Source organism: Oncorhynchus nerka, unplaced genomic scaffold, assembly GCF_034236695.1.
Source record: "Oncorhynchus nerka isolate Pitt River unplaced genomic scaffold, Oner_Uvic_2.0 unplaced_scaffold_1020, whole genome shotgun sequence".
Lineage (NCBI taxonomy): Eukaryota > Metazoa > Chordata > Actinopteri > Salmoniformes > Salmonidae > Oncorhynchus > Oncorhynchus nerka.
In genome coordinates, this window is record NW_027040281.1 from 148,936 (window position 1) to 163,883 (window position 14,948).

At 48.6% G+C, this 14,948-nt stretch overlaps 1 protein-coding gene across 1 annotated transcript in view; it reads left to right on the plus strand.

Annotated features, from left to right (window-relative positions):
- LOC135570217 (probable JmjC domain-containing histone demethylation protein 2C) overlaps positions 1-14,402 on the plus strand; it is a 120,056-nt gene extending 105,654 nt beyond the window's left edge. The window contains 5 exon segments of the mRNA XM_065016331.1: positions 6,940-7,156; positions 7,777-7,988; positions 8,119-8,772; positions 11,560-11,728; positions 14,272-14,402. Coding sequence (XP_064872403.1) covers positions 6,940-7,156; positions 7,777-7,988; positions 8,119-8,772; positions 11,560-11,728; positions 14,272-14,366 — 1,347 coding nt within the window. The 3' untranslated portion in view covers positions 14,367-14,402.
- The last annotated feature ends 546 nt before the right edge of the window (positions 14,403-14,948 follow it).

The window sequence follows — 14,948 nt, forward strand, 5'->3', positions numbered from 1 at the left end:
CCAAGTGGCACCCTATTCCCTACATAGTGCACTACTTTAGACCAGAGCTCTATGGAACCCTATTCCCTACATAGTGCACTACTTTAGACCAGGAGACCAGGGCCCTATAGAAACCTATTCCCTATATAGTGCACTACTTTAGACCAGGAGACCAGGGCCCTATGGAACCCTATTCCCTATATAGTGCACTACTTTAGACCAGGAGACCAGGGCCCTATGGAACCCTATTCCCTATATAGTGCACTACTTTAGACCAGAGCCCTATGGCACCCTATTCCCAACGTAGTGCACTACTTTAGACCAGGAGACCAGGGCCCTATAGAACCCTATTCCCAATATAGTGCACTACTTTTGACCAGAGCCCTATGGAACCCTATTCCCTATATAGTGCACTACTTTAGACCAGAGCCCTATAGAACAATATTCCCTATATAGTGCACTACTTTAGACCAGGAGACCAGGGCCCTATAGAACCCTATTCCCTATATAGTGCACTACTTTTGACCAGAGCCCTATTGCACCGTATTCACTACATGGGAATAAGGTGGCATTTGGGACGCACATTCTGGTTTACAGTACTGCCAAACCCAGTACTGCCAAACCCAGTACTGCCAAACCCAGTACTGCCAAACCCAGTACGGCCAAACCCAGTCCTGCCAAACCCAGTCCTGCCAAACCCAGTACTGCCAAACCCAGTCCTGCCAAACCCAAACCCAGTACTGCCAAACCCAGTCCTGCCAAACCCAGTCCTGCCAAACCCAGTCCTGCCAAACCCAGTACGGCCAAACCCAGTACGGCCAAACCCAGTCCGGCCAAACCCAGTCCTGCCAAACCCAAACCCAGTACTGCCAAACCCAGTACTGCCAAACCCAGTCCTGCCAAACCCAGTACGGCCAAACCCAGTACGGCCAAACCCAGTACGGCCAAACCCAGTCCTGCCAAACCCAGTACTGCCAAACCCAATCCTGCCAAACCCAAACCCAGTACTGCCAAACCCAGTACTGCCAAACCCAGTACTGCCAAACCCAGTACTGCCAAACCCAGTCCTGCCAAACCCAGTACTGCCAAACCCAGTCCTGCCAAACCCAGTACGGCCAAACCCAGTCCTGCCAAACCCAAACCCAGTACTGCCAAACCCAGTACTGCCAAACCCAGTACTGCCAAACCCAGTACTGCCAAACCCAGTACGGCCAAACCCAGTCCTGCCAAACCCAGTCCTGCCAAACCCAGTCCTGCCAAACCCAGTCCTGCCAAACCCAGTACGGCCAAACCCAGTACGGCCAAACCCAGTCCTGCCAAACCCAGTCCTGCCAAACCCAGTACTGCCAAACCCAAACCCAGTCCTGCCAAACCCAGTCCTGCCAAACCCAGTCCTGCCAAACCCAGTCCTGCCAAACCCAGTCCTGCCAAACCCAGTACTGCCAAACCCAGTATTGCCAAACCCAGTATTGCCAAACCCAGTACTGCCAAACCCAGTACTGCCAAACCCAGTCCTGCCAAACCCAAACCCAGTACTGCCAAACCCAGTACTGCCAAACCCAGTACGGCCAAACCCAGTCCTGCCAAACCCAAACCCAGTACTGCCAAACCCAGTACTGCCAAACCCAGTACTGCCAAACCCAGTACGGCCAAACCCAGTCCGGCCAAACCCAGTCCGGCCAAACCCAGTCCTGCCAAACCCAGTCCTGCCAAACCCAGTCCTGCCAAACCCAGTCCTGCCAAACCCAGTCCTGCCAAACCCAGTCCGGCCAAACCCAGTCCGGCCAAACCCAGTCCTGCCAAACCCAGTCCTGCCAAACCCAGTACGGCCAAACCCAGTACGGCCAAACCCAGTACGGCCAAACCCAGTCCTGCCAAACCCAGTCCTGCCAAACCCAGTACTGCCAAACCCAAACCCAGTCCTGCCAAACCCAAACCCAGTCCTGCCAAACCCAGTCCTGCCAAACCCAGTCCTGCCAAACCCAGTACTGCCAAACCCAGTACTGCCAAACCCAGTACTGCCAAACCCAGTACTGCCAAACCCAGTATTGCCAAACCCAGTACTGCCAAACCCAGTACTGCCAAACCCAGTACTGCCAAACCCAGTACTGCCAAACCCAGTCCTGCCAAACCCAAACCCAGTACTGCCAAACCCAGTACTGCCAAACCCAGTATTGCCAAACCCAGTACTGCCAAACCCAGTACGGCCAAACCCAGTCCTGCCAAAACAAAACCCAGTCCTGCCAAACCCAGTCCTGCCAAACCCAGTACTGCCAAACCCAGTACTGCCAAACCCAGTACTGCCAACCCCAGTACTGCAAAACCCAGTACTGCCAAACCCATCCTCTGTCCTGCTCTGGAATCTAGAGCTCTGTCTGTTATCTCAGTCATATAGACTAGTTAGAGCTCTGTCTGTTAGCTCAGTAATGTAGACTAGTTAGAGCTCTGTCTGTTAGCTCAGTAATATAGACTAGTTAGACCTCTGTCTGTTAGCTCAGTAATGTAGACTAGTTAGAGCTCTGTCTGTTAGCTCAGTAATATAGACTAGTTAGACCTCTGTCTGTTAGCTCAGTAATGTAGACTAGTTAGAGCTCTGTCTGTTAGCTCAGTAATATAGACTAGTTAGACCTCTGTCTGTTAGCTCAGTAATGTAGACTAGTTAGAGCTCTGTCTGTTAGCTCAGTAGTATAGACTAGTTAGACCTCTGTTAGCTCAGTAATATAGACTAGTTAGACCTCTGTTAGCTCAGTAATATAGACTAGTTAGACCTCTGTCTGTTAGCTCAGTAATATAGACTAGTTAGACCTCTGTTAGCTCAGTAATATAGACTAGTTAGAGCTCTGTCTGTTAGCTCAGTAATATAGACTAGTTAGACCTCTGTTAGCTCAGTAATATAGACTAGTTAGACCTATGTTAGCTCAGTAATGTAGACTAGTTAGAGCTCTGTCTGTTAGCTCAGTAATATAGACTAGTTAGACCTCTGTTAGCTCAGTAATATAGACTAGTTAGACCTCTGTTAGCTCAGTAATATAGACTAGTTATAGCTCTGTCTGTTAGCTCAGTAATATAGACTAGTTAGAGCTCTGTCTGTTAGCTCAGTAATATAGACTAGTTATAGCTCTGTCTGTTAGCTCAGTAATATAGACCAGTTAGACCTCTGTTAGCTCAGTAATATAGACTAGTTAGAGCTCTGTCTGTAAGCTCAGTAATATAGACTAGTTAGAGCTCTGTCTGTTAGCTCAGTAATATAGACTAGTTATAGCTCTGTCTGTTAGCTCAGTAATATAGACCAGTTAGACCTCTGTTAGCTCAGTAATATAGACTAGTTAGAGCTCTGTCTGTAAGCTCAGTAATGTAGACTAGTTAGTGCTCTGTCTGTTAGCTCAGTAATGTAGACTAGTTAGAGCTCTGTCTGTTAGCTCAGTAATGTAGACTAGTTAGAGCTCTGTCTGTTAGCTCAGTAATGTAGACTAGTTAGAGCTCGGTGTAGTCTGTTGAACAGTGTAGTCTGTGACGTGTTGTTGTTGACCTGTGTAGTCTGTGATGTGTTGTTGTTGACCTGTGTAGTCTGTGATGTGTTGTTGTTGACCTGTGTAGTCTGTGACGTGTTGTTGTTGACCTGGTGTAGTCTGTGACGTGTTGTTGTTGACCTGTGTAGTCTGTGACGTGTTGTTGTTGACCTGTGTAGTCTGTGACGTGTTGTTGTTGACCTGTGTAGTCTGTGATGTGTTGTTGTTGACCTGTGTAGTCTGTGACGTGTTGTTGTTGACCTGTGTAGTCTGTGACGTGTTGTTGTTGACCTGTGTAGTCTGTGACGTGTTGTTGTTGACCTGTGTAGTCTGTGACGTGTTGTTGTTGACCTGTGTAGTCTGTGACGTGTTGTTGTTGACCTGTGTAGTCTGTGACGTGTTGTTGTTGACCTGTGTAGTCTGTGACGTGTTGTTGTTGACCTGTGTAGTCTGTGACGTGTTGTTGTTGACCTGTGTAGTCTGTGACGTGTTGTTGTTGACCTGTGTAGTCTGTGACGTGTTGTTGTTGACCTGTGTAGTCTGTGATGTGTTGTTGTTGACCTGTGTAGTCTGTGACGTGTTGTTGTTGACCTGTGTAGTCTGTGACGTGTTGTTGTTGACCTGTGTAGTCTGTGATGTGTTGTTGTTGACCTGTGTAGTCTGTGATGTGTTGTTTTTATTTTTTATTTTTATTTCACCTTTATTTAACCAGGTAGGCAAGTTGAGAACAAGTTCTCATTTACAACTGCGACCTGGCCAAGATAAAGCAAAGCAGTTCGACACATACAACGACACAGAGTTACACATGGAGTAAAACAAACATACAGTCAATAATACAGTAAAAAAAAAAAAAAAAAAAAAACAAGTCTATATACAATGTGAGCAAATGAGGTGAGAAGGGAGGTAAAGGCAAAAAAGGCCATGGTGGCAAAGTAAATACAATATAGCAAGTAAAACACTGGAATGGTAGTTTTGCAATGGAAGAATGTGCAAAGTAGAAATAAAAATAATGGGGTGCAAAGGAGCAAAATAAATAAATAAATTAAATACAGTTGGGAAAGAGGTAGTTGTTTGGGCTAAATTATAGGTGGGCTATGTACAGGTGCAGTAATCTGTAAGATGCTCTGACAGTTGGTGCTAAAGCTAGTGAGGGAGATAAGTGTTTCCAATTTAAGAGATTTTTGTAGTTCGTTCCAGTCATTGGCAGCAGAGAACTGGAAGGAGAGGCGGCCAAAGAAAGAATTGGTTTTGGGGGTGACTAGAGAGATATACCTGCTGGAGCGTGTGCTACAGGTGGGAGATGCTATGGTGACCAGCGAGCTGAGATAAGGGGGACTTTACCTAGCAGGGTCTTGTAGATGACATGGAGCCAGTGGGTTTGGCGACGAGTATGAAGCGAGGGCCAGCCAACGAGAGCGTACAGGTCGCAATGGTGGGTAGTATATGGGGCTTTGGTGACAAAACGGATAGCACTGTGATAGACTGCATCCAATTTGTTGAGTAGGGTATTGGAGGCTATTTTGTAAATGACATCGCCAAAGTCGAGGATTGGTAGGATGGTCAATTTTACAAGGGTATGTTTGGCAGCATGAGTGAAGGATGCTTTGTTGCGAAATAGGAAGCCAATTCTAGATTTAACTTTGGATTGGAGATGTTTGATATGGGTCTGGAAGGAGAGTTTACAGTCTAACCAGACACCTAAGTATTTGTAGTTGTCCACGTATTCTAAGTCAGAGCCGTCCAGAGTAGTGATGTTGGACAGGCGGGTAGGTGCAGGTAGCGATCGGTTGAAGAGCATGCATTTAGTTTTACTTGTATTTAAGAGCAATTGGAGGCCACGGAAGGAGAGTTGTATGGCATTGAAGCTTGCCTGGAGGGTTGTTAACACAGTGTCCAAAGAAGGGCCGGAAGTATACAGAATGGTGTCGTCTGCGTAGAGGTGGATCAGAGACTCACCAGCAGCAAGAGCGACCTCATTGATGTATACAGAGAAGAGAGTCGGTCCAAGAATTGAACCCTGTGGCACCCCATAGAGACTGCCAGAGGTCCGGACAGCAGACCCTCCGATTTGACACACTGAACTCTATCAGAGAAGTAGTTGGTGAACCAGGCGAGGCAATCATTTGAGAAACCAAGGCTGTCGAGTCTGCCGATGAGGATGTGGTGGTTGACAGAGTCGAAAGCCTTGGCCAGATCAATGAATACGGCTGCACAGTAATGTTTCTTATCGATGGCGGTTAAGATATCGTTTAGGACCTTGAGCGTGGCTGAGGTGCACCCATGACCAGCTCTGAAACCAGATTGCATAGCAGAGAAGGTATGGTGAGATTCGAAATGGTCGGTAATCTGTTTGTTGACTTGGCTTTCGAAGACCTTAGAAAGGCATGGTAGGATAGATATAGGTCTGTAGCAGTTTGGGTCAAGAGTGTCCCCCCCTTTGAAGAGGGGGATGACCGCAGCTGCTTTCCAATCTTTGTTGTTGACCTGTGTAGTCTGTGACGTGTTGTTGTTGACCTGTGTAGTCTGTGACGTGTTGTTGTTGACCTGTGTAGTCTGTGACGTGTTGTTGTTGACCTGTGTAGTCTGTGACGTGTTGTTGTTGACCTGTGTAGTCTGTGACGTGTTGTTGTTGTTGACCTGTGTAGTCTGTGACGTGTTGTTGTTGACCTGTGTAGTCTGTGACGTGTTGTTGTTGACCTGTGTAGTCTGTGACGTGTTGTTGTTGACCTGTGTAGTCTGTGACGTGTTGTTGTTGACCTGTGTAGTCTGTGACGTGTTGTTGTTGACCTGTGTAGTCTGTGACGTGTTGTTGTTGACCTGTGTAGTCTGTGACGTGTTGTTGTTGACCTGTTGTTGTTGACGTGTTGTTGTTGACCTGTTGTTGACGTGTTGTTGTTGACCTGTGTAGTCTGTGACGTGTTGTTGTTGACCTGTTGTTGTTGACGTGTTGTTGTTGACCTGTGTAGTCTGTGACGTGTTGTTGTTGACCTGTGTAGTCTGTGACGTGTTGTTGTTGACCTGTGTAGTCTGTGACGTGTTGTTGTTGACCTGTGTAGTCTGTGACGTGTTGTTGTTGACCTGTGTAGTCTGTGACGTGTTGTTGTTGACCTGTGTAGTCTGTGACGTGTTGTTGTTGACCTGTGTAGTCTGTGACGTGTTGTTGTTGACCTGTGTAGTCTGTGACGTGTTGTTGTTGACCTGTGTAGTCTGTGACGTGTTGTTGTTGACCTGTGTAGTCTGTGACGTGTTGTTGTTGACCTGTGTAGTCTGTGACGTGTTGTTGTTGACCTGTGTAGTCTGTGACGTGTTGTTGTTGACCTGTTGTTGTTGACGTGTTGTTGTTGACCTGTGTAGTCTGTGACGTGTTGTTGTTGACCTGTGTAGTCTGTGACGTGTTGTTGTTGACCTGTTGTTGTTGACGTGTTGTTGTTGACCTGTCTCTCCTGGTCAGGTTCTCCAGAACGTGTTAAACCACAGCAACAAGATCTGTCTATGTAACGTGAAGACCGAGCAGCTGAACCCCATCCAGGGTAAAGCTGAGACTAACGGAGGCTCCAGCCCTGCCTCGGACCCCTCCTCTGACTCCAAACTGACTCCTCCGGAGTCCCAGAGCCCTCTCCACTTCCTGGCTGACCTGACGGAACAGAAGTCACGGGAAGACAAGAAAGGTACATCACGGTAGCGCACTCTGTCTGCTGGTCAATCTGACTGTTAGCCCGGCCCGCTGAGAACTTTCCTCTCAGCGTGTGTCTAGTTTGTGTTCTTGTCAGGCTGCCAGCAGCGTTCCAACCCTCCTGTTTAGGGCTCAGTATGACTGTAGTTATACAGCAGCGTTCCAACCCTCCTGTTTAGGGCTCAGTATGACTGTAGTTATACAGCAGCGTTCCAACCCTCCTGTTTAGGGCTCAGTATGACTGTAGTTATACAGCAGCGTTCCAACCCTCCTGTTTAGGGCTCAGTAGGACTGTAGTTATACAGCAGCGTTCCAACCCTCCTGTTTAGGGCTCAGTAGGACTGTAGTTATACAGCAGCGTTCCAACCCTCCTGTTTAGGGCTCAGTATGACTGTAGTTATACAGCAGCGTTCCAACCCTCCTGTTTAGGGCTCAGTATGACTGTAGTTATACAGCAGCGTTCCAACCCTCCTGTTTAGGGCTCAGTATGACTGTAGTTATACAGCAGCGTTCCAACCCTCCTGTTTAGGGCTCAGTATGACTGTAGTTATACAATGCTTAGTTGTTACTGGTGTGATGATGTATTGTGACTGATATGTCTTGTCTCTGGTGTAGAGAACAAGGAGTCTCCTCTGGGTAAGGTGGGCAAGGAGGAGAAGGTCAGTAGCCTGGAGTCTCTCCACTGTAAAGCCTCTAGCCTGGTGTCTAACATCACAGAACAGGGCTCTACTCTAAGAGACCTCCTGACGACCACCGCTGGTAAACTACGTCTGGGCTCGACTGATGCTGGCATGGCCTTCGCTCCTGTATACTCCCCCGCAGCACCGGTACGTGGCCCGGGACAGAGAGACACACACACACCCAGTCCACCATTATCTTGCTGTATGGAGGGAATAACACGGGTATTATTTCAACATACTGATTCACATGTTCTGATGCTGTATCTCTCCTGTCCAGATGGGGAAGGGCGGCCGTAGCATGCCCAACATCCTGGATGACATCATCGCGTCCGTGGTGGAGAACAAAATCCCTGCCAGCCGAGGAGCCAAGCTGAGTCTGAAGCTGGAGGCCACCACCACAGAGGACAGGGAGGTGAAGACAGAGAGGATCGAGAGGAAGAAGCAGCCTGGGACTGGGACAGGTCCTAAGCCTGGGACTGGGACAGGTCCTAACCCTGGGACTGGGACAGGTCCTAACCCTGGGACTGGGACAGGTCCTAAGCCTGGGACTGGGACAGGTCCTAACCCCGGGACTGGGACAGGTCCTAACCCCGGGACTGGGACAGGTCCTAACCCCGGGACTGGGACAGGTCCTAACCCCGGGACTGGGACAGGTCCTAAGCCTGGGACGGGGACAGGTCCTAAGCCTGGGACTGGGACAGGTCCTAACCCTGGGACTGGGACAGGTCCTAACCCTGGGACTGGGACAGGTCCTAACCCTGGGACGGGGACAGAAGAGCTTCCTGAACCCAAGCCTCAGCTAGAGAAGGCCCTGCAGCTCCATGCTGACATTCCCCACTGCTGGTTGTATGATCGCAGACTGCTCTGGCTGAAAGACCATCGACACCCTGGCAACTGGAAGCTGTTCAGAGAGTGTTGGAGACAGGGACAGGTCAGTCAGTCTCTAGGTCCTCCCTTCAGATGTTTCCTCACTAGCTTCATCTCCAGTGCTTTTAGTTGGTGGAGAAGTAGAGATACAGTCCGTGGTGAATATTTGGGTCCTACTGGACCACTGTGTGCAATATTCGTTGTTGCTTTGTCTCTGACCGGGCTGTAGAGAGGGTGGTGGAGACCACCGGGCTGTAGAGAGGGTGGTGGAGACCACCGGGCTGTAGAGAGGGTGGTGGAGACCACCGGGCTGTAGAGAGGGTGGTGGAGACCACCAGGCTGTAGAGAGGGCGGTGGAGACCACCGGGCTGTAGAGAGGGTGGTGGAGACCACCGGGCTGTAGAGAGGGTGGTGGAGACCACCGGGCTGTAGAGAGGGTGGTGGAGACTACCGGGCTGTAGAGAGGGTGGTGGAGACTACCGGGCTGTAGAGAGAGAGTGGTGGTGGAGACCACCGGGCTGTAGAGAGAGAGTGGTGGTGGAGACCACCGGGCTGTAGAGAGAGAGTGGTGGTGGAGACCACCGGGCTGTAGAGAGGGTGGTGGAGACTACCGGGCTGTAGAGAGAGAGCGGCGGTGGAGACCACCGGGCTGTAGAGAGAGAGCGGTGGTGGAGACCACCGGGCTGTAGAGACTACCGGGCTGTAGAGAGAGAGCGGTGGTGGAGACCACCGGGCTGTAGAGACTACCGGGCTGTAGAGAGAGAGCGGTGGTGGAGACCACCGGGCCTTGTAGAGAGAGCGGCGGTGGAGACCCCGAGCTGTAGAGAGAGCGGCGGTGGAGACCACCGGGCTGTAGATAGAGAGTGGCAGTGGAGACCACCGGGCTGTAGAGAGAGAGCGGAGGTGGAGACCACCGGGCTGTAGAGAGAGAGCGGAGGTGGAGACCACCGGGCTGTAGAGAGAGAGCGGCGGTGGAGACCACCGGGCTGTAGAGAGAGAGCGGTGGTGGAGACTACCGGGCTGTAGAGAGAGAGTGGCGGTGGAGACCACCGGGCTGTAGAGAGAGAGTGGCGGTGGAGACCACCGGGCTGTAGAGAGAGCGGCGGTGGAGACCACCGGGCTGTAGAGAGAGAGCGGCGGTGGAGACCACCGGGCTGTAGAGAGAGAGCGGCGGTGGAGACCACCGGGCTGTAGAGAGAGAGAGCGGCGGTGGAGACCACCGGGCTGTAGAGAGAGCGGCGGTGGAGACCACCGGGCTGTAGAGAGAGAGCGGCGGTGGAGACCACCGGGCTGTAGAGAGAGCGGCGGTGGAGACCACCGGGCTGTAGAGAGAGAGCGGCGGTGGAGACCACCGGGCTGTAGAGAGAGCGGCGGTGGAGACCACCGGGCTGTAGAGAGAGTGGCGGTGGAGACCACCGGGCTGTAGAGAGAGAGTGGCGGTGGAGACCACCGGGCTGTAGAGAGAGCGGCTGTCCTGTCCTAGTATCACTGCCCTGGATAGTATCACTGCCCTGGATAGTATCACTGCCCTGGATAGTATCACTGCCCTGGATAGTATCACTGCCCTGGATAGTATCACTACTCTGGATAGTATCACTGCTAGTATCACTGCTCTGTCTAGTATCACGTAAAGCTCTGACGGAGGCTGTGAGGCCGACACGTAAAGCTCTGACGGAGGCTGTGAGGCCGACACGTAAAGCTCTGACGGAGGCTGTGAGGCCGACACGTAAAGCTCTGACGGAGGCTGTGAGGCCGACACGTAAAGCTTATTAACTGTTATGGGCAGGTGGGACGGTAGCGTGCTCCACCAAAGTCAGAAATAGCGGTATAATTAATGCCTTACCTTTGAAGATGTTCTTCTGTTGACATTCCAAAAGGTCCCAGATACATCACAAATGGTCCTTTTGTTCGATAATGTCCTTCTTTATATCCATAAAAACTCAGTTTATCTGGCGCGCTTCAGTCAATAATCCACCCAGTTTCCCTCCAATCAAAATGCATACAAAATGAATCCCAAACGTTACCAATAAACTATTCCAAACAAGTCAAACAACGTTTATAATCAAACCTCAGGTCCCCTAATATGTAAATAAACTATAACATTTAAGACGGAGAATCGTTATTGTCTTTACCGGAGAAAAATACCAAAATACCAAAGAACGCTCTCTTCCACACGCTTGGAAACACTACAGCCAAAATGGGAGCCGCATAGAAAAACTAGTATTTCTGGCTCATTTTTTTTTTTTTAAACAGCCTGAAAATCTGTCTAAAGACTGTTGAGATCTAGTGGAAGCCCTAGGAACTGCGAACTGAGAGGATATCGCCTTATAATAAAAGTCACAGCCATTGAAAACAGTGGTAAGCTGAACATTTTTTTTGGGGGGGGGGATGGTTTGTCCTCGGGGTTTCGCCTGCCATATCAGTTCTGTTATACTCACAGACATAATTTGAACAGTTTTAGAAACTTTGGAATGTTTTCTATCCAAATCTAGCAATTATATGCATATCCTAGCGTCTGGGCCTGAGTAACAGGCAGTTTACTTTGGGCACGCTTTTCATCCGGACATGAAAATACTGCCCCCTACCCAGGAGAGGTTAAAGAGCAGTGGTTAACGTGCTCAACATCTGTTCTGACGACGAGCTCATGTCTGAAGGAGACGACACCTGCGAGGGGGGATAAAAAAACATGCCCTGTTAAGAACTCTTTTTATTTTTTAAAATATTTTTTATATATATTGACTTTCAATGTAGCGGGTTTCTTCTTTTTTCTCATTTTGTAAAAAATGTAATCCTGATGTGTGACGATTTCAACGTTATAACAACAACTACTGTACTGTCTTGTCTTCTCCAGCCTGTCCTGGTGACTGGGCTCCATAAGCCTCTGAATGCAGCTCTGTGGAAGGCGGACAGCTTCAACCTGGAGTTTGCTGACCATCAGGGAGACCTGCTGAACTGTAAAGATGGACTTGTCTCGAACTCTGGAATCAACGAGTTCTGGGACGGCTTCGAGGACCTCACCAGTGAGTAGCCTTCATCACTTATCAGGTTATTGATCCAGGACCTCACCAGTGAGTAGCCTTCATCACTTATCAGGTTATTGATCCAGGACCTCACCAGTGAGTAGCCTTCATCACTTATCAGGTTATTGATCCAGGACCTCACCAGTGAGTAGTCTTCATCATTTATCAGGTTATTGATCCAGGACCTCACCAGTGAGTAGCCTTCATCACTTATCAGGTTATTGATCCAGGACCTCACCAGTGAGTAGTCTTCATCATTTATCAGGTTATTGATCCAGGACCTCACCAGTGAGTAGCCTTCATCACTTATCAGGTTATTGATCCAGGACCTCACCAGTGAGTAGTCTTCATCATTTATCAGGTTATTGATAATGATAGGATAGAGTATTCATATTATTAGTAATTAAGTATATTGATGATATACACTGAGTATTCAAAACATTAAGAGCTCCTGTCCAACTCTATTAAGGTGTTCTTAATGTTTTGTACACTAAGTGTCTACCCGGAGTATACCAAACACTAAGTGTCGACCCGGAGTATACCAAACACTAAGTGTCGACCCGGAGTATACCAAACACTAAGTGTCGACCCGGAGTATAGCAAACACTAAGTGTCGACCCGGAGTATAGCAAACACTAAGTGTCGACCCGGAGTATAGCAAACACTAAGTGTCGACCCGGAGTATAGCAAACACTAAGTGTCGACCCGGAGTATACCAAACACTAAGCGTCTACCCGGAGTATACCAAACACTAAGTGTCGACCCGGAGTATACCAAACACTAAGTGTCGACCCGGAGTATACCAAACACTAAGTGTCTACCCGGAGTATACCAAACACTAAGTGTCTACCCGGAGTATACCAAACACTAAGTGTCTACCCGGAGTATACCAAACACTAAGTGTCTACCCGGAGTATACCAAACACTAAGTGTCGACCCGGAGTATACCAAACATTACGAACACCTTCCTAATATTGAGTTGAACCCCCTTTTGCCCTTAGAACAGACTCAATTCATCGGAGCATGGACTCTAGAAAGTGTTGAAAGCGTTCCACAGGGATGCTGGCCAGTGTTGAAAGCGTTCCACAGGGATGCTGGCCAGTGTTGAAAGCGTTCCACAGGGATGCTGGCCAGTGTTGAAAGCGTTCCACAGGGATGCTGGCCAGTGTTGAAAGCGTTCCACAGGGATGCTGGCCCGTGTTGAATCCAATGCTTCCCACCGTTGTCAAGTTGGCCTGATGTCCTCTGGGTAGTGGACCATTCTTGATATACAGTGCATTTACACATTTTGTTACGTTAGATTTATTCTAAACTGGAAAAAAAATTCTGTACACAATACCCCATAATGACAATGAAAAATGGTTTTTAGAAAATTTTGCTAATTTAAAAAAAAATTAAAAACTTATTTACGTAAGTATTCAGACCCTTTGCTATGTGACTCGAAATTGAGCTCAGGTGCATCCTGTTTCCATTGATCATCCTTGATGTTTTTACCACAGTACATGTGGTAAATTCAATTGATTGGACATGATTTGGCAAGGCACACACACCTGTCTATATAAGGTCCCACAGTTGACAGTGCATGTCTGAGCAAAAACCAGGCCATGAGGTCAAAGGAATTGTCCGTAGAGCTCAGAGACAGGATGACACACATTGCACAGATCTGGGGAAGGGTACCAAAAAATATTCTGCAGCATTGAAGGTCCCCAAGAACACAGTGGCCTCATTCTTAAATAGAAGAAGTTTGGAACCACCAAGACTCTTCCTAGAGCTGGGCACCCGGCCAAACTGAGCAATCGGGGGAGAAGGGCCTTGGTCAGGGAGGTGACCAAGAACCCGATGGTCACTCTGACAGAGCTCCAGAGTTCCTCTGTAGAGATGGGAGAAGCTTCCAGAAGGACAACCATCTCTGCAGCACTTCACCAATCAGGCCTTTATGGTAGAGTGGCCAGATGGAAGCCACTCCTCATTAAAAGGCACATGACAGCCTGCTTGGAGTTTGCAAAAAGGCACCTCAAGGACTCTCACACCATGACAAACAAGATTCCCTGGTCTGGTGGAACCAAAATTTAAATCCTTGGCCTGAATGCCATGGGTCACGTCTGGAGAAAACATGGCACCATCCCTACGGTGAAGCATGGTGGTGGCAGCATCATGCTGTGGGGATGACGCCCACATCATAGCTAAGAGTGTGCGACAGCTCATTGCTCACTCTGACACACTGAGTTCTGCCTTCAAGGTATGATTTCATCCATCTCAAGGCATCAGGTGGAAAAATTGAACTTGGACAATTATGTGATGAGAACCTGATGGTTAACAGTATCAAACGCCTTCCTTAGGTCCAGAAAACACAGCCCCAACAACGCCCCCTTTGTCCATCTTGGACTTGACATTTTCCTGAAGAAAGCAGTGTATGTTGTTGTATATTAGTTATAATACCAATGCATTGATTATGTCAATGTTTACAGGAAAGCATCTTTCCCTATCTATACTCTTACTAAAGTCTCCTGTGTTGTCCCCTGTGTTCGCTCCCCCACTCTCAGAGAGACCCAAGTCTAAAGACGGAGACACCGTGGTGTACAGGCTGAAGGACTGGCCATCAGGAGAGGAGTTCATGGCCCTGATGCCTTCCAGGTAGGCCTAGGCCACATCATAGCCAAGCACACAGTCAGTCATGGGGATTCTCCAGGCCACATCATAGCCAAGCACACAGTCAGTCATGGGGATTCTCCAGGCCACATCATAGCCAATCACACAGTCAGTCATGGGGATTCTCCACAGTCTACTGGTTTGTGTGGGCAGTAGGTCCAGTAGATCCAGCAATATAACACTGTCTAGTAGATCCAGTAGATCCAGCTATATAACACTGTCTAGTAGGTCCAGTAGATCCAGCTATATAACACTGTCTAGTAGATCCAGCTATATCACACTGTCTAGTAGATCCAGCTATATAACACTATCTAGTAGATCCAGCAATATAACACTATCTGTCCAGTAGATCCAGCTATATAACACTGTCCAGTAGATCCAGCTATATAACACTGTCCAGTAGATCCAGCTATATAACACTGTCTAGTAGATCCAGCTGTATAACACTGTCTAGTAGATCCAGCTATATACCACTGTCTAGTAGATCCAGCTATATAATACTGTCTAGTAGATCCAGCTATATAACACTGTCTAGTAGATCCAGCTATATACCACTGTCTAGTAGGTCCAG